The 27285-nt window shown below is 35.9% G+C and overlaps 1 protein-coding gene across 6 annotated transcripts in view; it reads left to right on the forward strand.

The window, feature by feature from the left end:
• TNNI3K (TNNI3 interacting kinase) overlaps positions 1-27285 on the forward strand; it is a 255436-nt gene that overhangs the window by 13259 nt on the left and 214892 nt on the right. For all 6 annotated transcript variants that reach the window (XR_013999362.1, XM_081144739.1, XM_081144743.1 and 3 more), the window contains exons 4-5: positions 415-512; positions 15308-15418. Coding sequence is in view for 5 of the 6 variants with exons in the window: in XM_081144739.1 (XP_081000865.1) it covers positions 415-512; positions 15308-15418 (209 nt within the window). In the remaining variant the exon portion in view is untranslated. The remainder of the gene's footprint in view (positions 1-414; positions 513-15307; positions 15419-27285) is intronic.

The raw sequence follows: 27285 nt of genomic DNA on the forward strand, positions 1-27285 counted from the left end.
ACTTTCCCCAATAGTTTATTAAGATGATTTTTTTCATCTTATTAAGATGGTTTTATGTTTTAAAACCACCTGATGATGAGAGCACTAAATAAAAAATGTAACACAAATGCATTAAAATGCACACGATTAAGTAACATAAGAAAAAGGATAGTTTTTAAATGTTTTTAATGCTATAAACAATGGTAAAAAAAATAAAATGTACAGCATTGATACAAAGTTTTATAAATGTAATAGAAATGTTCACTACTAAGTAAGGCTGTCAATTAATAGAAAACTTTAAAAATGGCCCACAGAAAAGCAATCTGACATTTTCATACATCAGTGTGACATTTCTCATTAAGTCAAAGAGAGGTTTTAAAGTCACTTAGCCTACCCCCTCAACAATTTAACCTTTTTAAAACTTTTCTCTTTAAGGCAACAAGTCTCATATTAGAACCCTTATGTTAAAAGGGCTCCGCCCATCTCGACTGACAAGAAATGGATTTACAGCCTTGCACTTGGCAGTTTACAAGGTACAACATTTTTGTTCCAAGCGCGTGTGTACCGGTACGCTACTTTTTTTTTTTTTTTTGGCAAATTAGTAATCATGGAAAACATTCTCAGTGACCAGAATAGTACAATACTGGATGGGCTTCTTGCTCTTTATTGAGCATGTATCATCTCTATACCAGATGCATACTCTTTTTAATGCCTTCTATATTTAACTCATCTAATTCTCACAAGAACCCTGGAAGTTACATGGTTAGACAGTGGTTAGCCAGGGTTTAAGACCGGGCAGTCTGGCTTCCTCACCAGAGCTCCTTAGCAGGAGCCTGGACTGTCTCTGTACAGAAGAGGATCGGGTTGCATTTGAGGAATTCATGAAAGAAGCATATTGAAAGCTGCATATGTTTTCTGCTTGTTTTCCTTAATAATAATAATAATAATTAATAATAATAACAATAAAAATCTCTGGAGTTCCCTTTAGTTTCCTGTTTTATTTCTCTACTTTTGCTTCAGTTATTTCCTTATATCAGTCCCAGGTTTCAACCTAATCTCAGTACCTGACCACACAATAAATAGGAAAGTGTATTAGAAAAACTGCGATAGTTGGTATTGAGATATATCTTTCAGATTTTCATAAATATAATTCATATAAAATACAATATATAAAGTAAATATCTGTAACTTGTTTATTCTCTAATTATAATGGGTTCTTCTTGCTCTGTATTTATTATGAGCTAAATATCACACTAGGTTTTACATACATTATTTCTTTAACCGTTAAAATAAATCTAGTGAGTTGCATATTAGGTTTTATTTTATAGAAAAGGAAGCTAAAGGTTAAAGTTAGAGATCTAGCGAGTGCTAGAACAATGATTAAAATCAAGTACAGTTGGCTCGTACTTTCAGACTCTCCTTGTTATATTGCATATTTTGTTCTTGCTCAATTTCATGTGATCTGTGATATGATTTTATTTCAGTTTTGTATGTGCAGGTAGGGGGGGCAGCTGTTTGCTCACATCAAGATCACTTTGAACTACATCCCTTCCCAACCTTTAGAGAATTGATCACTGTGCGGGAAGAGAGCCTTATTTCCCCAGGATTCAGGTTCACAGATTCTTGTCGTCAGGGTGTAAGTGCTCTAATGAACATCCTTTTTCATGCCTCGTTGGTTTCTCTGATTCCTTGTGGGAGAAAGCATCAGGCAAGTGCTAAACGGTCTTCAATACCTACTAGTCATCCTGTGAAACTGGAATGGAGCCTGAGCTCAGGGTACAGGAAAAAGCGTCCGATGCTGGCTTTCCTGCTGAATGGCAAGGGGCGAGAGTGGGGGCGCTCTGACCAACGGGAAGTTGCTGATGGATAGTTGAGGCAGCACTTGAAACCATGACTTCAGAATCCAACTGTCTGGGCGATTTTTCCATATTAGTTCATTTTCCTAATATTTACCAAGATACAACGCCACATATGGGTTCTGAATGAGACAGGGCTACAGTCTTTATGAGAATATATATATTTCTTCTACTTCTGTTTATCAACTCTAAATTTCAATTTTTAGAGTTCTCTTTGCTCTGTTTCTTCTGTTTTCTTTTATCTCACAGAAAGATATATGGACTAAAACTTTTTTGTAGAAAGTTTAAATAAATTTAGGATCTCAGGATATAAGGTAGTCAATAATTCCTAAAAGGCCATAATAGGATGAATGATTATTCTACTTAGTTCTGAACAAAGGTAAAAACAAATTTAATTTACCATTCGACTTTAAATACAGAAACAAGATAAAATAGCCATTCACACTGCTATTGTATTAAATTTAGTTCTAATTATTTCTTCCCTGAACCTCTGTAATAGGTATATAATTCATTTTGGGTTCCAGTTCCCTTCCCTCATATATTAAAAAACATTTATTTTAATGTTATTTTTTAAATTGCCAGAATAGTACAAGAAACTCCCATATACACTTTACCCAAATTTACTAATTGTTTACATTTTGTCTCATTGTCATTATTATTTCTTTTTTCCTGAAACCTTTGAAAGTAAATTGAAGGCAACATTGCTCATTGTTACTAAAACTTCAATCTTTATTTCCTGAGAAAAAGGAAATTCATCAACATAATCACAATGGAATTATAAAATCAGAAAATTTAACACTGATACAATACTATTATCTAATCTATAGTCCAAACTCAAATTTGGCCAATTATCCCTTATAGCTTTTTATTTTTTTCTAGTTTGGGATTCAATCCAGAACCATATATTTTTAATTTCTTGTCTCTGTACTCTCCTTTAATTTGAAGGACTTACTTTGTTTTTTCTTGCCTTTCTTGATCTTAATATTTTTGATACATACAAAACAGTTATTTTATTTATTTATTTGGATTGTCATAAAAATTGCAATTAAACTTTGTTCTTAATACTCACAAAATGAATAATGTAATTTTTACATCTTTTTATTGGATATATCAGCAGCTCTTTCAATTACACACCCTGGCATGCTGTGCCTGCCTCAGGGCTGAGTATTGTTTTTAATAATCAATGGGGGCATCATTAGTAGTAAGCATGCTGCAGATGTTTAGATTTTAATGCCATGTGGATGATTAGCCTTCATACTTTTTTTTTTTTGCTTTATTTTTGCTTGTTAATTTTAAAATAGGGATTTTATTTATTGAGGTATGATTTATGCACAATAAAATTTACAATTTTAAGTATACAATTTGATATTTTTGACTATGTATATAGTCATATACCATCATCACAATCATGATACAATTCACAAAGGTTCCCTTCATAACTTTCTGTAGTCAGTTTCCTCTTTCACCTCTCCTGGCCTCTGGAAACCAGGGGTGTGTTTTCTATCATTATAATTTTTCCCTTTCTAGAATTTTGTATAAATGCAATCCACCAGGATGTTTTATTTTATATATGGTTTCTCCCACTTATTGTAATCCTGTTGTGTGTGTTCAGTAATTTACTTATTTTATTGCAAAGTTGTATTCTCTTATATGAGTATGTCACAGTTTGTTTAATCATTCACTCATTGATAGATGTAGGGGTTGTTTCCAGATTTTGACTATTATAAAAAAAATCTTCATTTGAACAAACGTTTTAATTTCTCTTGGGCAATACCTAAGAGTAGAATTGCCGGGTCACATCATAAGTGCATGTTTAATTTTATAAGAACACTGCAAATTCTCTACCAAACTGGCTTTATAATTTTCTACTTCTATCAGCAATGTATGAAAATTTTAGTTGTTCCGCACCGTTGTCAACACTTTATCTGGTCAATATTTTTTATTTTAGCCATTTTATTGGATGTATATTAGCATCTCATTATGATTAATTGGCATTTCCCTAACAGCTAATGTAGTTGAATGAATTTCCATGGGCTTATTTGTCACCAAATTTTTTTGGTGTATTGTCTATTCAAATATTTTTTCCATTTTAAAATTTGGTTAATTGTTTTTGTTTTATAATTGTAAGAGACCTTTATATCTTCTGGATACTGATCCTTTGTTGGATATACATTTTGCAAAAATTTCCCCCACTCTATGGTTTGCCTTTTCATTTTCTTAACAGTGTCATTTAAGAGCGAAGGTTTTATGCATTATAAACTGATGACTGTGTATTTGTGCTTTTTTATGAAATGCAGTCTTATGCATTTTTAACTGATGACTCTTGTGTGATTACAGTTTGTATTCTTAACATATCACAGGCACTGCCTGTTAATATTGTCCTACTTCACTTTAAATATAAAAACCTTTCAATAGTATAGTTCCATTTTATTTCCATTCTTTATACTAGTGTGGCCATGAACATTACATCTATACATGTTATCAACTCCAATATATTGTTTGATGTTTTGTGTTAAACACTCATATCTTTTAAAGAAAATAAGAGAAGAGAAAATATCTTTGAATTTCAGCAGATTGGCTATAATAATCCTATAAAAGATTTTCTCTGTACAATTCTTTTAGAGTTCATTGAGCTTCTTAAATCTGTAAGTTTAGTTTTCATCAAATTCAGAAATTTGGACCATTATTTTTTACATGTGTATATTAGATTATTTGATAATCTTCCACAGGTTACCATGTCTCTGTTCATTTTCTTCTATATTCTTTCTCTTCTCAGAATTTGATTATTCCTAGTTACTTAAATTCAAGTTCAGATACTATTTCTCTGCAACCTTCCACTGGATGCTAATCTAAGAATTATAAATTTCAGATGTACTTTTTAATTCTTAGGTTTTTACACAGTGTTAATATATCATTGTAATTTCTTGCTATGATTACTCATCTATTCCTTTATTTTTTCTGGTTTTTCTTTAAATTTTTGAACCTAGAATAGCCTGATTTAAATGCATTATTTGTTGTTTTCAGCATCTGGATTGCCTCTCTGTTTTTATTGAATGCTTTTTCTCTTAAGTATACATCACCTTTTCTGGTTTCTTTACATACCTATTAATTTTGTGTTGCATGTTAGACATTATATATTATTTGTTGCAGGAAATCTTTATCATGTCATCTTCCTTTAATGGGTTTTGAGTTCTTGTTTGTTTTGTTTCAGGCAGGCATATTTTTAAAATAAACTGTCATTTGCCTGGCCAGAGTGGTGCAGTTGGTCGAGCATCGTCCTGTGCACCCAAATGTTGCCAGTTCGATCCCAGGTCAGGGCACATACCTGGGTTGCAGGTTCAGTCACCAATAGGGGCACGTATGGAAGGCAACCAATGCATCTGATCAATGTTCCTCTCTCTCACATTGATGTTTCTCTCTCTTTCTCCCCCCTCCCTTCCTCTCTCTAAACATGTCCTCCAGTGAGGATTAAAAATAAATAAATAAATAAATAAATAAATAAATAAATAAATAAATAAATAAATAAATAGCATACATTATACAAAAAATAATCTGCCATTTTTTAAGGGTCAATTCAATTAAAATTAGATATCATTATTTATAAACTCACTTTATTTGGCTCACATAATGCATCCTCATGTACTAAATGCTGAAAAAAGTGTAAGGGGTTATTTTCATTTGGAATTCTGAATTTTGAAATTTAATTTGGAATTTATTTATTATATTTTTGTACTGTATATAACATGACTAACTGATATATGAACTGAGACCACCAGTGCAAATTATCATTTTAATATTAATAAATTTTAATTATCTTTATATATTAAAGTAAAGTAGAATTTATAATATTTTTTACACCCTAATGAATTTTCTTACATGATTTCCATCATATTTGCATCCCACTTTCAGGCATACTTCTTTAGATGGTATCTAAATTGTGCTCTTAAAATGAAACACAAGATTTTGTGGGGGAAAATTAGATTTATATAGTTTCAAGGATCTTAAGTAAGAATGTTAATGAACAGAAACTTATTAGACCACCTAATTTAACCTCATACATACCCCTCCTTTAATACACAGGGAAACTACTTGATAAAATTTTTTAGTGAATGAAAAGTAGCATTTTGATTAGTCAACTCTTTTTTAACATTTCATATGAAAAAAGCAGTTGTTGAGCGGTCATTGATTCCACCCTCCAGATTTCTAGCAAAATCTCATTCCCATCATTCAGAAGAAGTCATTTTACATATTATTACAAAGGGAAAGGATATGGAAGGGGAAAATCTTAATTCAAGCCTATGTCTGTCTGACTCAATAGATACAGGTCCTTATTGCTATCAGCCATACCTATCAGAAAACACTGCTTGTTGTTCATGGTGGTTCATAGCCTGAAAATTGAAATTTCAAATCCCCAACTGAAAACCACTAATTTAGAAAACAAAGCAAATTGATATATATATATATTTTAAATTCAAGTTGCCTTTTTATTAAGTACAAATAGTTTCTTGATTAAAGACTGCATTTTCCTCAAGTGGGAATTTGTTAAAATAATAAGAAATTCTGTGAGGGAAAAAAACAAAATTCTGAAGAAGAAAAAAGGACTCTCACTTTGTGCATATTTAACTAAGTCTTCCCATTGATTGCAACTTTTAAATACTGTTTAATATTTAATCCCCACTTCAAGGAACTAGAGAACATTTATACCCACAAATTAGAGCAATCATTAAGGGTTTTTTTAATACTCACATTTCTTCTTAGTAACCAAATATTTTATAATCTCTTTCTAAATTAGCATGATCTCAATAAAGAGTTAATAGGAGGCTAACTGAAGATGTTAACTTGTCTTTCAACTCTTACATTAGACGGCACTATTCTTGGAGAACCTTCCCTGCCCTAGGTCTGGGTTAGGTGCTCCTCCACTGTATTCTCTTAGCACCCTGTACTTTCCTTGTAATACTGGGAATGAGTCTAGATTTTATTACCTGGTTACTTCTCCTCACCTTTCTCTAGATTAGGGGTCACAGTCTCCGTGCCTTCAGGAATAAGGCAGGTAACATAAATGAATGAATGTGCTAGATAATATGGCAAAATTAAATGGGAACTAACACTCACAGTCAATGTTTTTGAGGTGCAAGAAGTGGTGGAGACTATGGCAAGTTAGACAATTTATACCACATGGAAAGGTAGCGGTCAGTTTTCAGGCCCAGCTGATCACCGCCACGTAAGAACGCAAGTCCAGGGGAGGAAACAAGATGGCGGCGCAGGTAGCAGCTGCCCCCGCCGCCTCCCGCAGCCGCATCAAAATGACAACTAAACACAGAACCACCGTCGCTCAGAGCCTCCTGAGACCTGGCTGCACAGAAGCCCCACAACCAGGGAGCTGAAGAAGCACCGAGACGGGTAGGAGGGGCGGAGACGCGGGCGGATCGGGGCTGAAACCAGGAGACGCGGCCGCGGGCCCACACCCGGTGCCGCGGGGAAACCCGGGAGGGAATCTCCTGGCTGAGGTTTCCCGGAGGAGGGAGGGGTCCCAGCCCCACAGCAGGCCCCCAGCCCAGGGCTCCAGGGCCAGGAAGAGACGTCCCCACAACTCCGGGCTGTGCAACCAGCGGGGACTGTCCCTGAGGGTCGCGGAGGCTGCGGGAGCCCCAGCAGCTCCTCTAAAGGGCCCGGCACGGACTCACTCGGACGCTCCCCCTGAGCCCAGCGCCGGGCAGCAGCCTGAAAGGACCCGGGACACTCGGGGAGGAACTAACCTGCCTGAGATCCGGGCGAGAGGCGGAGGGGCGGCTTCCTCCCAGGCAGAAGGGCTGGCGGAGGCCATGGCTCCTTTGGCGAGTCCTCCCCGCACACAGCCGGCAGGCGGGCGCCATGTTTGAGTCGCCAGCACCTGATTCACACCTTTGGCCCCGCCCCGTGATCCTGGAGGCCCCGCCCCTCCCCACCTGCAGCTCATCCAGGCCATTTCCAGGGGCTTTTCTGTGCAGGTGGCCTTTTGAGCCTCATGCTTAGAACTTTCCTAAAATCTCTTAAACAGGCAGCAGTGGCCCCATACGGCTTGATAAGCGGCCCCAGGCCTGGCACTAGGGGTAGCTGCATTGGCTCATAGCTGGGCCTCTCCTGGACACAGTAAAGCCCAGCACAAGTAGCAGCCAACTACAGTTTGCTGTGTAGCTCATGCTGGGTGGCCCTGGGCAAGGCACTGGCACAGGCTGACTTTGCACCTCCCGGGAGGCCCCAGAGACAGTGCACCTGGTGGTCAGACTCGACCACGCTGGATTACAACCCTACCATATCCACGAGTGACACACTCAAGGGGCGCACTTGGTGAACACCAAAGCTCCACTGATGTAAATCCTGATCCATAAGGGTGTCTCCAGCACAGCAGCTCTTTGGCTGTAGTTGCAGCTGGTCCTCACAGCCCATTGGCCTGGGGGTCAGTTCCTCCCAGTGATGCCAGCAGCAACCAAGACTCAACTACAACAGGACAGTGCACACAGTCCACACAGGGGAGCACCTAGAAGGTGCAGCTCAGGTGACTGGGAGGCAGAGCCACTGGGCCCTACAGGACATCTACCCCACAAAGCCACTCTACCAATTCCAGGAGACATAGCAGATCTACCAAATACATAGAAACAAACACCTGGAAGCAGCCAAAATGTGGACGCAAAGAAACATGTCACAAAGGAAAGAACAGAACAAATCTCTAGAAGAGGAACTAATTGAAATAGACCCAAGCAAACTAACAGATGTAGAGTTCAGAATTTTGTTAATAAGGATGCTCAAGCATATTAGTAAGAGTATTATGAAAACGACTGGGACTATCAATGACATAATAAAGTACCAATTTGAAATGAAGGCTACAGGGACTGAAAAGAAGAAGACATTATAGGGAATCAACAGTAGAGTAGAGAACACAGAGAATCAAATTAGCAATTTGGAACATGGGGAAACAAAGAACACCCAACCAGAAGAGCAAAAAGAAAAAGAATCCAGAAATATGAAGATAGCCTAAGGAGCCTCTGGGATAACTTCTGGAGGCCCAACATTTATATTATTGGGGTGCCAGAAAGAGAAGAAAAGAGAGCAAGAAATTCAAAACCTATTTGAAGAAATAATTACAGAAAACTTGCCCTACCTGGGGAAAGAAATCGACTTACAAGTCCAGGAAGCACAGAGAGTCCTAAATAAGAGGAACCCAATGAGGCCCACAGCAAGACACATCATAATTAAAATGCCAAAGGTTAAAGACAAAGAGAGAATCTTAAAAGCAGCAAGAGAAGAGCAGTTAGTTACCTACAAGGGAGCACCCATAGGACTGTCAGCTGATTTCTCAACAGAGACTTTGCAGGCCAGAAGGGAGTGGCAAGAAATATTCAAAGTGATGAAAAACATGGAACTACAACCAAGATTGCTGTACCCAGCAAAGCTATCATTTAGAATTGAAGGTCAGATAAAGAGCTTCTCAGACAAGAAAATGCTAAAGGAGTTCATCACCACCAGACCAGCACTACAGGAAAAGTTTAAGGGTCTTCTTTAAGAAGAAGCTAATGAACAAAAGAATCTGATGAACTAAGTAGATCTAGAGATATTGATGCATACAACAGACGATCGTATTTCAGAGAAAAGAGGGAAGTGGGGTGGAGGGTGGGAAGAGATTATCCAAAGAAGTTATATGCATATAAGCATAACCCATGGACACAGTCAATAACAGGATGAAGGCCTGGGGAGGGGGTGGGAGCAAAGTGGAAGGGTCAATTGGGGGGAAAAAATGGCACACCTTTAATACTTTCAACAATAAAGATAAATTTAAAAATATATATATAAGTCCAGTATTGCCCCAAATTTCAGAGAATCAGAATTATATAAAGTTTCCTTATTTTTAAATGTTGGCTATTAATTCAAATTTTTAGTTATGAAATGCTATGCAGGACAGACCCTATACATCTATTCCCCTGTTTGTAATCTCTGATAGAAATTATGAACACCACCAAGGCAGGGACTGAATCTAAATTGTTTAAAATAAATAAATAAATAAATAAATAAATAAATAAATAAATAAAAATAAATAAATTGTTTATCATCTAATTCTGAGCACTTAAAACAATTCCTGGTGTGTGTTCATTTATAGAAATGTTTTACAGAAATAAGTGAAGTTATAGTTCTTTGTTGACTAAGAAAAACAAAAGAACTTGAAAGAAGGAAGAATCATATTTATATTGGGCAAAATATTCCTTTCTATTTGGCCATTAGAATTGGATATTCTCCGGTATCAATAGATATCACTAAAATATCAATTTAAGGGATATTTTAGTAAATTTGGGGGAGTAGAAAGTATAAAACTGGATTAAAAATAAATGGACTTAGGAAAATGGAGGCTATGAATATTGATTGCTCTTCCAAAAGGCAAAAGATTGGTCATTATCTTGAAGACTGGCAGGATCACAGAAAAAAAATTACAACAGTGCTTTTCAATGTTTTTAGTCTTGCCTCTTTGGATAAATATAAAAATTCAGTCTAATTATTTTAAAATAAACTATAAGTGAAAACAAAGAAATAATAATATTTAATTTACTTTTCAAATAGCATGTGTTTGTGTTCTGCCAAATCTCCAGAGATTCTGATTAGCCCCTCCCTGTTGAATGATCACTATATTATTGAATGAGGGGACAAGTATATTCAAAGAAGCAGCCCACAGGAAGAAAATGATTATGGGAAACTGAAAAGTAGAAAAGGAAGGATCAGTGGTGATAAGAAAAAATAGGTCAAAAGCAAATGCAGAGGCTTTACCCTGGAAAGAGTATAAGTACTCAATCCAATGACATGTTCCTTCTCTTTTTTCTTCTTTTTTTTTTCCTCCAAAATTTCAAGCAAAGTCAAGTATTTCCATCACACTAAAACCTTTAATAATTGATATCTTTTGTGAAGATAAATTCAGAATTATTTCAACAAGAGGCATATGTAGGTGTGAACCTTCATGAACAGTTATTTTTATACTGATTAATGGATCCTTTCACTGGAGATGTCTATGACGCATGAGGCATCTCTAGCCCATTAAATTTTAATGCCTGGAACTAAATACATTTCATACTGAAGTTCTGCATACTCCCTTGTTCTAGAAGAAATCTTAATATTCTCTTGACTGCAAAACTGCTTTTATTACTTTTTCCCCCACAAACACAACCGGGCGGTGAAAATGACTATGCTGGGTACATTGGGTCAATGAAGAAAACTACTTAAGATAAGCACATTATTAAAATATGTCTTTATATATTTCTGTTTTCACCTGAAGAAACTCAATCATCTTTCCAAACCAAGTTCATCTCTGCCTTGGAGCTTAATGTGACACTTCAAGGAACATCAGAATATTAATGGTGGTTAGGATATTACAGAAAACAATTTAGCCCAACTCTGAAATCTTACAGGTGAAGAAATTCAGTTATTTCATGATTAAATATTTGGGGCCAGAGTGGACTGAGACATAAAATGAATATTTTAATAGAGTTAGTTCAGTCTTGGGGGTGATACATTTAACACAAATACGTAAACTTACTTGTAAGGATCTTGAATTTACAAACGTTTGCACATAAATAATGCCATTTGATCCTTATGGCATTACAGCCCTATACAGCAGATATTAGATCCCTTTTTTACAGATGCAAAGCAAAGAGTTAGGGCTCACACATGAAAGACAAAAAAATTGGGAGTAGAAGAGTTGTTGGGAGTTGAGGGTAACCTGTTTTCTTGAGAATAACATAGAATTCAAAGTCAGAAGACCCAAGTTCAAATCCCAGTTCGGTTTCAATTTAAACGTACATTAAAGAAACATATTTTATACTATGGTATGCCAGTTGATTTCTTGAAAAGCAGACTCTCAACGGGATTTGGGAATAAAAGAGATTTATGTGGAAAGGTCAGATAATTCACTATGGAAACTCAAAAATGAAGCATGGTCTTTGGAATCAAAGAGACCTGATTTTGTGTCTAGCTCCAACACTTATAGAATATTTAGAGTTCAACAAGTAATTTAAATGCTTTGATCCTGATAACTATCATCAGCTCTAAAATGGGGATTATACAATTGAACCTTGAATAACATGATTTTAGGGACACCAAGGCAGTTGAAAACTTTTATATGACTTTTGACACCTCAAAAACTTAACTACAGTCAGCCCATTGCATCCACAGATTTAAGCAATTGCTGCTTGAAAACAGAAGTTTTTATTGGGAATCCTCTTGTGAAACTGGTTGGGAATGCAAAAATACTGTATTCTGTCCACCACTGGTTGAATCTGAGGGTGTGAAACTGTGACTCTGAAGGGCCAATTGCGTTTGTTGAAAAAAATCCACATGAAGTGGACTCAGGCAGTTCAAACTATGTTCAAGGGTCAACTGTAATATTTATGTCTTGGGTAAGTTATGAAGCTTGATAGATATGATGTAGATAAAACATTTTACATGGTATTTAATAAGCAATTTATAAGTAATAATGATTGTTTTGTTACATTCTTTTTAGTATAGCTTGGTAAGAGAAAAGTTCTATTTTTATAGTATTTAGCAAAGAAGTGTTTAGATCAATCAGAGGTCAAGCTGAGAAATCCAACCACTATATGAAAGGATAATTTAGTACTTCTAACTTTTAACCTCACCATTTGCCTATTCTAAAGGAATCATAACATACATTCTTTTAAATTCCACAAATTTTGGCTAAATAAGGAAAAAATATGACAGTGGAGGAAAGGATGAATCTGTGTTTACTAGAATCTGCCTGATAGATAAACATGTCATATACTCCATGATTTACATATAATTTATTTTAATTTAGTTTAGTACAGTGCTTGCCATAAGGTATACATTCATTAATAAATGTTTGTTGGATTAAAGAGTATCCATCTTTCTACTGATTTGTAAAAGTTCTTCATACATTTAACATACAAACCATCTATCAGTTTTATAAGTTGTGAATATTTTTCCAATTTGTCATTTATCTTATATTGTATGTTTTTAATACTTCCATTTACTCAAATTTATCATATTTCCCCTCTATTTTAAAGAAATGATTCTATGTTTAAAAAGACCTTCTCTACTTTCCTGCATTTAAATGCCTGCCCATCTGCAGGGAAAGATGTTTTAAGGTCATGTATTTCCCATTTATTTCAGAAACTACTTGTGTCTTTCTTTAGCCCTCACCATGCAAAATTAAAGGTTATTTTTGAGGTTAGAGATAAGTCCTATGAATATTTTTTGGAGGAGAGAGAACTAGTAGACATTTTCTAAATTCCAGCACTGGTTCAGAGTTTTCCTCTGTTTTATTCCTTCAGTTATTTCAGTGGTAACTAGTGAAGTAGAGGAACTGAAGTCAGGGGGAGGGGGTAAAAGGAAAGGAGAAAGAGACGCTAGAGGGTGGAGTCAAATCACTCTCTTATTTGGAGGTTTCCACTGAGGACTATACTGAGTCTTCTATGTCCAATGGTAATGAGTTTTATTGAGTATTGATTGGCAGGTATTTTTTAAATGCTTTATATGTAGTATTGTCACATCAGTTGTGGCTACACAGTTTATATGTGCATCCCACCAGGTTTGTATAGTTACTGTCCCCCTGTTTTATAACCAAGGATATTAGTATAAAAGGGTTATGTAACTCTCCCCAGTTCACATAGTCATTAGCAGAGCTGGGATTCTAACTAGGGAGGCTAATTCTAGCATGTACAGTCTTAACCCTGCATTATAAGTATCTTAAACTTGTGGAAAACAAAACATTTATTTTTACCTCCAAAACTTCTACTCTTTGAGTCTTCTCTAACTCAGTATCATGTCATTCTCCTGTTGTTTATTGCACTTGGAAAAAATCTGAACACTTAATACCATGGCCTGTGAGATCCTACACAATCAGATGTCTTTGACCTCATCTTGAACATTATTTCCCACCCACCCCCCTTTTTTTGTGTGTGTGTCCGTACCTGAGGTTATTTTTTTCCATTGATTTTTAGAGAGAATGGAAGGGAGGGCAGTGAGGGAGAGAGAGAGAAACATGATGTGAAAGAGACACATTGATTGGTTTCCTCCACATGCATCCCGACTGGGGTCAGGGATTGTACCTACCAGCAACCCAGGTACAAGCCCTTGACTGGGAATCAAACCCGTGACCCTTCAGTGTGAGGGCTCATGCTCTACCCACTGAACCACACCAGCCAGGGCCGCCCTTTCAATTTTAACCTTTTACTCAGCACTGGCCTTCAAACACACTAAGCTTATCTCCATCTTAGGACTTTTACACCAACTTTATATTCTTAGTTGTAGGACTTCTGTTCAGCTGGATTTCAGGCTGTTCTGAATGATGGTTGTTTTGTAGTTTCATTGTAATTTTGAGGTGGTTGTGGGAGGATTTGAGTACCACATTTACCTACATTGCCATCTTGACTGGAACCCCCCTAAACTTTGTTTTTTAATGGAAGAATTTTCTTAACCAGCAGTATTTGAAATTATATGTGTATTCATAAATGCAATGCTCATCCTGTGAAGACTTAACATTCTTGCCACTGGGTTGTTTGAGATGTTGATGGGCCAAGTATTACAGAGCTTGTGGTTTGAATTCTTACTCTGAGGGAGAGAGTTAAACATGAAGACCTTTCTCTGCATTTCCTTCCAAATCTGGGGTTTTGTGACTATGTGACTCTCCACGTCACTCTTTTGAGTGTTCTGACTCATAAAATTAGGTTTATAATAGTAGTTTTTTCATAGTTATTTAGAGAAATATTTATTTTTTTAATTTTTAATTTGTTTTTTATCAACTATTTTTGAAGTTCTCCCATGTACCAGATTTAAGTTAATGCATATGAAAGGTTAATTACATAATAAAATTCAGTGAATGTTAATTGCTATTAATATTATTTAAAAGTTCAATGTGTTTTCAAAGACAGAAATACAGTGCAAATAATAGTATAAATAATGTAAGGATTATTTTGTTAATTGCATAATTTATTCTAATAGGCTCCAATAGTACTTCCAACATTTTCACTATTATAATGAGTCAAGAAAGACACTATTGATTAATTATATATAGGGTCTGTGACACATATATATTAGAGAAGAAGCAATTACTGAACTACTATGAAACAGTCCACTGCAGTCAGTTCAATATTGCAATTGCTGGAGAAAGGACATTTATTGGAGTGACCTATATGTAAGATCTAGTTCAATTGGCAAGAGCCTCACCATAGATAAATGTCCTTCCTGTCTTTCATGGTCAGGTAGTGGAGGATTGATTGTAACTGAATGGCTCTGTCATTTGTTCCTACATTTCAGCCATCTGAGAGCTGCTCTCTATCTCATGTGCTCTTATGACAGAAATCACTTAGGTTTTCTTTGGATACCTAAACTGGCTGACAGTCAGGGAACCGATACAACCTGTTGCACAGCATTCAAACCCACTACTAGTATAAAACTCACACTAAGGATGTGTTTCCTTACAGGATAGTGCAGAACTGATCACTTCCCTGCTTCACAGTGGAGCTGACATACAGCAGGTTGGGTATGGCGGTCTCACTGCCCTGCATATTGCTACGATCGCTGGTCACCTGGAGGTAAGTCACATCTTACCTATTAAAGTAAACCTGCCCCTTTGTGTTCTTGTTCACAACTCTTTTCAAATGCTGGCTTTCTGGAAGTTGGTTTATTTTTTAGCTACTGAACCCACTCATATATTTTTTGGATCAAATTAAGCTATAAATGTTCTTTTGATAGTCAATTCAGTCCTTTTTATAACAATGTAATCAAATTTCAATTAATATAAAAATGACTGGATACACAGAGGCTTTATAGCAGTAATTAAGAGCCTAGGTTTTGGAGTCAGACAGTTCAGTTTCCATCACTTACTATGTTTACTTCAAGCAAGTTTCTGTACCTCAAGACATCTCTGTTTTCTTCATTTATAAAATAGAAATAGTAAACAACCTATTGTAATGATTAAATTAGACAATCCACATAAAGCCTTTGCCGATGGCTTCATATAGAGTAAGAATTCAATGAAAGATCATTCATTCATTCATTCATGCATTATTTGATTTATTAAGCCTCTATCGTGCACTAGATACTGTTCTAGTTGTTGAAATGACATAACAAGAGACAGGAAAATCTTCATTATCTTAGAGTTTAGTTGTTAAGAATGAGACAGGCAACAAAGAAAATAAAATATTATACGATGTTAGTAGTGAGTACTAGAAAATAATAAAATATGTAAAATGAAATCAGTTATGAAAAAGTAGGCACCATTTTATAAGGTATATAGGGAAGCTATATGTCATTTATATAATAGCACATACAAAAACTCTGAGGTGGAAAAGAGCTAGGTATGACTGAGGGACACAAGTGAGGCAAAGTTATTAGTGTAGTATGAGCTGGAGCTAGAGTGATGGGAGATGTTCAGGTGCGTGGTTACAAACCAGATCACAAAGTGTTTTAAAGGCCAGGGAAAGGACTCTGGATCTTGTCTTAAATTTAATAGTTGAAATATCAACTTAATATATGCAAAACACTTTTATTTGCATTATTGATCTCATTTGCTTTACAAATCCTCATGAAAAAGCTTTTATTATTATTTCCATTTGATAGATATAATACCAAGGCTGTTGTACAGTGATTATCTTTATAAATTACAAAGTCATTGAGAGACGTATGTGGGAGCCTGGTCATTTTACTCAAAAATTTCACAAAATTACCCTTGATTTTCACACTCCATCAATGGTGGTAACCACATGCCAGATCAGCAATGGACGTATGAGAAATCTTACATCTTCATTATTAAATAGGTATCTGTTTCTCTCTTTTAGTCATGCTACAAGTTAAATTGTACTTTCTTCACACACACAGACAGAAACAAACACACATACCAACTGTGACTAAATATAGCTGCATATAAAATTGTACAGAAAACTTATAAAATAGGTATAATTTACACATTTCAGTGTTATTTGAAGGGCTCTTACATTCAATAAATAGTAACATATCTTATTAACACTAAAGTGGTTTCCTTCATGTTGACATTTCCACCCCTTACTATGTCATCTTATTTCCCACAAGATAAATATTTTTAGTGACATTCATTGTAAATATAAGTGTATCTGTGTTACTCAGGAGAGGGGAAATCCAGTTAGAATCACTTAAATATAAATGTTTTTTTAAAAAAGAAACCAACGGAGGACAATGATAAAGTAAATGAAAGGTAAATATTAAGAAGCCAGAGAGGAAGAATTTTTGACGTAGACCTTAAGTTCTAGTGAACACACATTCAAGCTCTGAATGCTGGGAAAATGACAGGACATATTTTGTAAAACAAAATCCTTTTTGTCTGGTGCTACGTTGATTACATATACAAGTGCTAGAACTAAAACAGGGTAAAAGCAAGGTGGTTAAGAGCTTGGTCTCTTTATCCCCTATTCAGATAGTTTTTTCTTGCTTTGTAAATCATAGTTTGGAAGGAACTATCATATTGATTGTACAAGCCTTAGGGAAAACTCTGCTAATATAATTCCAAATAGGTCTCTACTCTTGTTTTGCAATTCTCCATGTGTTCTCTAACTTCCTTTATTAGCTGTTGTAGCATTTAATGACTTTTAGAGTCAGTCATTGATGGTGCATAAAACAGGTTTATACACATTAGCCCTATCCTCTTCTTATCTAATGGACTAAGTAAGTGACAGATCAGATAATAGAGGAAAATGGTATCCCCCAAACCTAAAAACATCGTATTCAAACATGCAGACTTTTTTCTTTGAATTATTTCAAAACTATTAATTGCAATAATTACCCACTTTCAATGTATTTTCTTTGTCCCCAAGTCATTAATTCACTTAACAAATATTTTTGAGCCTCTACTTTTTTCATAGCGTAGTGCTAGAATGTGGGAATGATACCAGAAGATATGATGTAGGATTTTCCCCTAAATACTTTATAGTGTAGCTGGACACATAAAATGAATGCACAGGAAAAATTATATGAGCAATTTAAAAGTAAAATAACAATATAGTCGTAAGGAAGGAAGACAAAAGAGTCAAAGGTCAGAGTCAATTTAATAATTAGAAATAATTAGAAATGTGATATTTACATAGCAAGGAATGTCAAAGAACACAAAATGGGCATAGCCCATGGACATGGAAATTGGTGTGGGGAGGGCCGGGGAGTGGGATGGATGTGGGTGGAGGGGATCAGTGGGGTTAAAAAGGGGACATCTATAATGGTCTCAAAAATAAAGATAAAGAAACATTTAAAAAAATAAATAAATAAAGAGTAAAAAAAAAAAAGTGTTAGTTCACTGGGAATAGATATTCAATGTGAACTAGAAGATTTGGGAAAGAATTTATGAAAGAGGGTTGGAATTGAGCTGAGTTTTGAGGGTGGTGAGAAGTGGACAGGGTAAAGAAGAGCAATTATGTCCAAAAATGGGAAGGAAGGATGAGCTGAGTTTATTTAGGTGAAAGCAAATAGAATAGTAGCATGAAACGTACTATGGAGAGTCCTGTAGGTATTTGGATACTAAAAATGAACCCGACTAAGGAAACTGAGAATAGAAGTCCAAGGAACTTAATTCAATTCAGTAAGAAATTATTGTACTTTACAATGTACAATACACAAGACTAGATGGTGTGGTGGATTAATATAGAACACAGAAGATCCCACTCTTTAAAGACACTTACAGTCAATAGGATTTTTTCCAATAGGAAATGGGGAGCCATGGAGACATTTTGAGCAAGAGAATGATTGGAGATTTAACAAATAATGTTTTGAAGAGGATTTCTTTGACCACAGTATTTAGTATAGATTCTGAGTGATGATATGATGATTAAACAGACAGAGAAGGGGGATTGGGTTAAGCATTCAGTAGTAGAAAGAACATGTGCTGCAGATTCCTAGACATACTGAATGCAACTGCAATTGGAGGCTCAGATTTAGATTTACAGGAATTTATGGGAATAATCAATTAGCTCCAGACATATAAATTTGCTGATGATATCCAAATATTCAGGTGAAAATGTTCATTAGTAATTTAGCAATATACAACTGGCACTCAATGGAGAAATTGGGACTTAATTTAACTTTTTGGAAATCATATGTGCGGAGTTATATTTGGAAACATAATAGGTGAAAGGTATAAATTAGCTCTAATAAATGGCCAAAGACTGAGCGTAAGAGAATATCCACAGAGGCATGAGGAATTAGTGAATAGCCATTGAGGAAACAAAAAAGGATCAGTCAGAGTGGTATGAAGAAAGCAAGGATATTATAGTATTTTATCATAATAATTCAGTGTATAGGGAGTTTCAACAGATAAAGGATTCTGGGTATCAAATGGTACAGAAAAGCATATATATAAGATGGATATTCATTTACTATACCAAAACTTCAGATGTTTATTCACTCCTGATTTTTACTCTTGGTTAGGAGGGATGGTGACAGTGGAACAGCGGGAGTTCCCTTGCCTTAGTAGTCACTTTCCTTTATTGCCCACTTTTCTCTGTGAAACAATAACTGATGCTAAGTCTGACAGGTCTCTTTGTCTACACAAATCAAATTCAGACCCTCCATTAGTGTCTCAAGTGTGTTTGCCCTCCCATAATTGTGAATTCTATTAAACAATTTTACAATGAAATTTACATCGACTAGGCAGCTGTCTCCTTCAATAATAGAAGAGAACATGTGCTGCAGATTCCTAGACATGCTGACTGCAATGCAACTGGAGACTCAGCTTTAGATTTACTGTGCTTTGAAAAGCAGGGAAATATTGGTTGTCCTGGATCTCAATGCTTCTCCCTGACTGATTTATCCATCTATCAATACATATGCGTATGCTGCTTTATGCAAGGCCCCAAATCCTGTCGACAATCGATAAACATGCGTTAAACCCTCTTCTCTCCTTTAAGTTCAGGGGGTATGTGGGTAATATGCTCTCTCAAGCATGAAGATTAAAAATATTAGCTAACATTTGATAGTGCCTTATTATTCACATACATTTGTCATTTGGTTCTCCTGTGGGATGGCTACCGTTAGACTCAGTTTCTCAGTGAGGAAACTGAGGATTGGGGGAAGTTAAATGACTTCCATGGGGCCCTTCAGATGATAGATGTTTGAGATGGATAGGACTCAAATCTGGTTATCTGACTTCAGATGTGTAGTCTTGTAGATAAAAGAATGACTACTCCTTTATGACTCTTTATGTAAAAGACGGCTTACATCCATAGGACACAAAAAAGTGTTCAGAAAACAAAACATAAACTGGATATATTATTATCTAAAGGCCAGGCATTGTTACATATACAATAACAGTGATATTAATTGGTTCAGGAATAACTTTATATGGCATTTAGTATGCCAGCACCAAAACCCATGTAGATATAAGGCGTGTATGTGAACATATAACACACACACACACATAAACCTTAAGTATAAAACACTTTATACATAGTCACATAACTCTTTAAAAAGTTGTTATACTTTAGTGTTTCATGCAGTAGTTTCTGCATTTATCAGGAGACAAATCAATTAGCAAATAAAAAAAGCATGTCCAAAATAATGCAATATATAATGCATAGAGGTCATGGAGTATTTTATTTTTCACAGAAAGGCATAATTTCATATACACTGTGTGCAGGTGAGAGTATTGTTTTAATAGTTGAATTTATTCCATCCTACCTTATCCCATTTTCAGATTGTAAACACTTATCCAAGCACTGCTTTAGAAATGCTTCCCGGTTATTTTAAAATTTATTTCTGATCTCAAGGAAATGCAATTGATGTTGTTCCAATTCATTCTTAACTAAATCATGTAAATGTTTCAGGAGAGAATTTTGTTTACCAAGAAGCTTCTGACTCTCTCCAAGTTATTTCTTTTATAATGGCTTTAGTTTTCTCCCCAAAGGCACAAACAAGCAAATGCTTGGAATTATAAAACGTGCTTTGTCTCTTTCTCTCTTCCTCTCTCTCTCTGCCTCTCTCTCTCCCTCTATCTCTCTCTCTTTTTAATATGTCTTTATTGATTTCAGAGAGAGGAAAGGAGAGAGAAAGAGAGATAGAAACGTCAATGATGAGAGTCATTGATCGGCTGCCTCCTTGCACACCCCCTACTGGGGATCGAGCACAAAACCCGGGCATGTGCCCTCACCAGAAATCAAACCACAATCTCCTGGGTCATGGGTCAGTACTCAACCCCTGAGCCACACTGGCTGTGCTCTCTCTCTCTCTCTTTTTAAAAGATATAACATACAGTCACATTCTGAGGTACTGGGGTTCAGGGGTATATGAATTTGACATGGGTGGGGGGACACAGTTCAGCCCATAACAATTATCTTTGTCAGTTTTTGGAATAAGTGCTGTGCTGAATTTGTAAATGGAGTTTAGAAATATATATGTTTCTCTGTCTCTGTCTTTCTCTCTTTCTTCCTGTCTCTCCCTCCCTCCCTCCTCTCTCAGATTCTAGAGTGTCACCCATGTCATTTAACAATATGCAGCACTGTTACCTTATCTCTGATAATTCCCCCCAAATTTTGCACCCAGTGAAACAAATCCTATATGAACATTGTGGGCTACCATAATTCAGGTACAAAATGTATAGCAAGGGCAAAATATACCAGTCAATGGACATCATTTTAAATTATTGTTTAAATATCACTTTAGTGAATGCCAGTAATGATTGATAGGTATTTTAATTGCTAGTCATTGGCATTCATTTTAAATTGTTCTTAATAGTCATTTGCAGTCCCATGATGTCAAACTTTGATATACTTTCATGTCCAATGGTTAATTCTGAAACTAAACCTTTATTGTACACATAGTCTTAAATAACTGAGACCTGACCTAAGAACACATCTTCTGTGGCATTCAAAAGTGGTTTTCCTAGAAGTTGATACCAGGAACTCTATGCCCTAATTACTGAATGTGTCCTGTGTTACAAAATACTATCTATTAAGGCAAGGAGGCAGGCTCCTACTGTCTAGGCTTTTGGTCTGGAGCTGGAGACAAGATTATAGATCATGCATCATAATCAGTAATTTTATGATTTCAGAAGCAATGCCTTAAGCATGTATCAGTTATAAGGGTGATGTAAGAGAACACTAGCTTGAGTGTCATTTTGGGTGGGGGGACTTGAGTCTCTGCTAGAGATTCTGTTAACCATTACTAAACATTAAGTATTGCTCAGGCTGAGGTAAAAGAGTCCAAGCAGGAAAAGCTTTGTAGGCTAATGAAAATGTAAATGAGACGTTCAGCAGCTTGTTACCCTGGAAAATGATGAACGAAACATTACCTGAGAAATTAGAATAAAAGATTATTGCTAATCAAGTCAACTTGAATGAGAAATTCGTTTGTAACCATTCTGTTTTGTGTGAATTGTCCTCTCTGTGCCAGCTCTTCTATGAACTGAATTTGATTCCAACATCTCAGGTCCTCCAAACATTAAAAAAAGAGATGGATGGATAGATGATAGATAGATAGATGATAGATAGATAGATAGATAGATAGATAGATAGATAGATAGATAGATGATAGATAGATAGATGATAGATAGATAGATAGATAGATAATTGATAGATAGATAAATAGATAGATGATAGATAAATCACATGATTTATCTTTTTGTCATATATTATTTATATATTAATCATGTTTGCAATGTATCAGCTAGGCAGAAATAATTTCTGTGTTAGATATTTGTGACAGTAAGACACAGCTATATATTTTGATGCCCTGCATTTAATCTTTTTCCCCCATGCCATTCTCCCTGCCAAGAATTTGAAGGCAGGTTGTGAATCAAGATTTCCATAGCTTGCTCAAGTCACATCCCCAGAGTTTTAGAGCCTCCAAGCTTCTTATATCTCAGGAGGGCATGAAATTATTGCTCTTTGTTCCCTCAATTAGAAATACATCAAAAGATCGATATTTTCTACCTGATCTTCTAACACAGTGGTAAAGTACACAGTGAACGCTACCTACTTCCTCTCAGGGATGATTCATTCTGGGATGGTATCTAGGGAGCAGAGCCTTTTAAGTATTTTATCTTCTCTGAACCTTGTGTGTTATTTTCCGTGATGGCTCCCTTTGGTGGATCTCCAAAGAACCTTCAGAGACTTGCTGAGGTTGGGGTAGCGGCAATGAGAGGCTAGAGCCCCCATGACAGGCGCTCAGCAGCTGCCCTCTCTCACAGCATCTCATTTATGGGGTGCCCTTCAAAGGCACTTAGTGCCTCTGCCTCTTATCGCTCCTTCTTGCATAACTGAATATCAGATCAATTTAGCAATTATAAAGCATGGAGCTAGTACAGAAGGCACACGAAGCCTACTAGAGTTACCGTCAGAGGCAATTCAAGTGTAACTCCTTGACGCATCTGTAACCTTGCTGCCCTTCTGCTGTTCTGTGCCCAAAGCAGCTACTAACCAGCTCCCTTGGCTCTGGGCTGAGCTGTCTCGTAACTACTGCAGCTCTCCACACCCGGGCAGGTCCTGCCAGGAGTCGGAGCATCATCCTCATAATGTTCTCCTGAAAAGATATACACTGAGCGAGGCAGGAGACTCTGGAAAAATTCCAAATTAAATGAGACAAAGGACAACAGCTGCAAATCTTTTGTCTGGAACTATCAAGGATATTCCTAGGAGTTGCCAATATGTTGCTTCAGTTGTCTCTACATTCATACAGTAACTATTCTCCTGGATTTCATGCAATAGCCCTCTGACTTATTAAGAACTGTCTCCCAGTCTTTTACAATCCACTTCATTCTAAGTGTTGCTGAAAATTTACCAGCTACTCTAAAGCATAGTAAAGTCATTTCTCTGACCAAGAACCTTGTTGACTCCACAGTCTACCCAGCAAGGGATTAAGTCGTAATGATCTAGCTCACCTCTTTTCAACCATGGGTCCTCCTGCTTTTCCTCTTACAACCAATGCTCTAGATTAAATGAACTCTTCCCCATGTATATGTCCCTTTTTATATGTGTATTTATCACACTATAGTCTCTTTATAGTTCGCTTCTCCCACACATCCTCAAACTTCAGCTGAAATGACACCTTCCTGAAACTGCTGGATCCCACTAGCTTGAAGTGTTTCCATGGTCTCAACAACCACAGCCCTATATATATATACCTTTCTCCCAGCATTTAACTCTATTTTTTTAATAAACATGATTCTATATTATTTTTTGAAAGTTTTTTTAGTATTGTGCTTTTGCATACAGTAGGTTTTTAATAAATGTTGCTGAATGAATAAATAAATGATTATTTAAGTGTTTTAGAAATTATACAGAATGAGGAAAACTATTTCTCTTCTCAATAAAAGCCCAAGTGTTTATAATAATACCATTTATTAGGAAAGTAGCTTACAAAATCACAGATAGTTTTCATGAATAGCTTCAGACAAATTACTCTTATAAAATCTATAAAATGAAGTATATAGCCTGTTCAAAATATAAATAATCAAGTTTTGTCTTGAAAATTTTCTCTCTGCCCATTCAGTATATGTTTTGACCTATATAAAATATAAAGGAGGAATTTGGACATAATCTAATGATGAAGCTTACCCCTTAACAAAAGAGAGTAACAGAGCTTAAATGTATTCCACTCCACATAAAAGAAATACAGCATAGATAAAGGGAGCATCATTAGTGTTTTAGATCTGCATGTCTCTCTCTGTGACTTGGCTGTCCTGTCCTAATCTCCATTCTAATCAATAATCTTGTTTTCAGTCTAACATGAGAATTTGCTCTCTGGCATAAAATCAGTTTCTGACTCAGTCTCACATGGTCTCAACATTGATAGCTGTGATCCATTTATGAACTGTCAAGTTAAATAAGGATCTTCAGATTACTTATACCTGCTTTTTTCCCCCTTCCACTAGCCTCTCACTTAGAGAAACACTATATGTTTTCTCTCTCTCCAACATGATTTTGTACCTTTTGGCCTAATAGGTTGGCAAACTGAATACACAACTTTCACACTGATTATGCTTAGAAGGGTTGAAAATGTGTTGTTTTAATAAGGGACAGTCACTTGGTTTAGATGCTAACAATTTCATGAGCAAATGTGATAACAAATTTTTGAAAATCCAGTCAACAAGCTCTGTAACTATAATATTTTATAATAAAAGCCTCTGAACATTTTAGCTTGATGTCTTATTGTTTTTATTAGACAGTTTCTTCTAACTTCTCTGGGTATCCCCAGGAAAGTAGAAATCTCCTGTGAATCAGCCAAATTTAGTAAATTACAGTTAAGCAAGCACTCTATGAGCACCTCCCACGTAAGGTAATACACCAAGTGTGGGGTTACCGGGATATGTTCTTTGCTTAAGATATTTTGCCATTCTACATTTCTTCTTTTTCTAAAATAAAAAATAAAAATAACTTTATTGTTCAAAGTATTGCAGATGACATCTTTTTTTCTCCCACTGACCCCCTCCACCCCAGCCAGTCCCCCTCCTCCAGGCCTTTACCACACTATTGTGTGTGTACATTTCTATTCTTTTTGCAAGAGATCAAGTCTGAACCCTCACTGGAGCTTCTGGAATTGTTGAGATTGTGTCTAAATTTAGGTAACTAAACCTTTTAAATCTCCCTGATCTTACATAACATTTATAATTGAACAAAACCCAGAACCAATATGTGAATAATAAATTTATATTTGAAGCCTTCTGTCAAAATTATGATGAAAATTTTCTGCATTTTAGGCCTTAAAATTTTGCATGTGATCCAGCAAATCCACTTCTAGAAATTTTTTTTTTTTTTTAAAACAATAAGAGATTGAATTTCAGGGGTAGTTATGCAAAATAAGTAGTAAAAAAAGTTTAAATGTCCAGCCATATCTATTGATTAAATCATAATGGTTCATGGGTACAGTTGGGTACTATGCAGTCATTAAACATGACATTTTACATTATTACACATTGACATGGAAAGAGGCCCACAAGGACTTTGTAAAACACATACAATGTTATTTAAGCTTTATTACTACATTTCAGTTTTTCTTATTTTACCTTATTACTAAAGTGGATACATTTTCTTAAAGATTTAAGTTTACACAAATAGTTACACAATTAATGGCTATACATCTCCCCACACTCATTGCTACCCGAAGGTGAATACTGTTGATATTTTGATGGATTTTTTTAATATTTTTTCTTTTTTTTTTCAAAAATAAGATCACACTAAATGCTTTTATAACATCTTTTTATTTAAAAATATTTTAACAGCTTTCTAAATGGGCAACACTTTTTAAAAACTATTCATTTTCTGTTTTTAAATTTTTATTGAGTGTATTGGGGTGACATTAGTTAATAAAAGTATATAGGTTTTAGATATACAGTTCTACAGTACATCATCTGTATATTGTATTGTGTGTTCACCACCCCAAGTCAAGTCTCCTTCCATCAGCATTTATTCCCACCTTACCCCCTTCTCCCTCCCCCACCCCCCTTTCCTCTGGCAATCACCATACTATTGTCTCTGTCTGTGAGTCTCCTTTTTCTCTTTGCTTAATCCCTTCACCGTTTTCACCCAGCCCTCAATCCCAATGCCTCTGAGAGCTTCATTCTGTTCTCTGTATTCATGAGTCTGTCTCCACTTTGTTAGTTTTTTTATCTTCCCATTAGATTTCACATATAAGTGAAAACATGGGGTATATTTCTTTCTCTGACTGACTTATTTCATTTAGCATAATGTTCTCCAGGTCCGTTCACTCTGTTTCAAAAAGTAAGATTTTCTTCTTTTTTATGGATGAGTAGTAGCCATGGTGTGAATGTCCCACAACTTTTTTATCCACTCATCTACTGATGGGCACTTGGGCTGCTTCCAAATCTTGGCTATTGTAAATAACGCTGAAATAAACATAGGGTTGCATATATCCTTTCCAATTAGTGTTTTGGGTTTCTTTGGATATATTCCCAGAAGTGGAATCACTGGGTCAAAAGGCAGCTCCATGTTTAATGTTCTGAGGAACCTCCATACTGCTTTCCACAGTGGCTGCACCAGTCTGCATTCCCACCAGCAGTGCAGGAGGGCTCCCTTTGCTCAGCATCCTCGCCAGCACTTGTTGTTTGTTGGTTTATTGCTGATGGCCATTCTGAGAGGTATAAGTTTATATCTCATTGTGATTTTAATTTTTGTTTCTCTGAAGGTCAGTGATGTTGAGCATCCCTTCATATGTCTATTAACCATCTTTGGGGAAGTATCTATTGAAGTCCTTTGCCCATTTCTTAATTGTATTGTTGTTGGGGTTTTTTGGTTAATTTTGCTATTTATTTGTAATTTCTTAAGACAAATGCATAGTTTAGTTCATTGATTTTTATTCTTTTCCTAACAGCTTTTAAGGGTATATATTTCAGACTTTGGGTTTGGCTATACTGTTAAAGTTCTGATGTCATATTTTGTTGTTATTCAGTTCAAAATTTTTGTTTACTTCTACTCTGAATTCCTTTTTTACC

Source organism: Miniopterus schreibersii, assembly GCF_964146895.1.
Source record: "Miniopterus schreibersii genome assembly, chromosome: 8".
Taxonomy (NCBI): domain Eukaryota; kingdom Metazoa; phylum Chordata; class Mammalia; order Chiroptera; family Miniopteridae; genus Miniopterus; species Miniopterus schreibersii.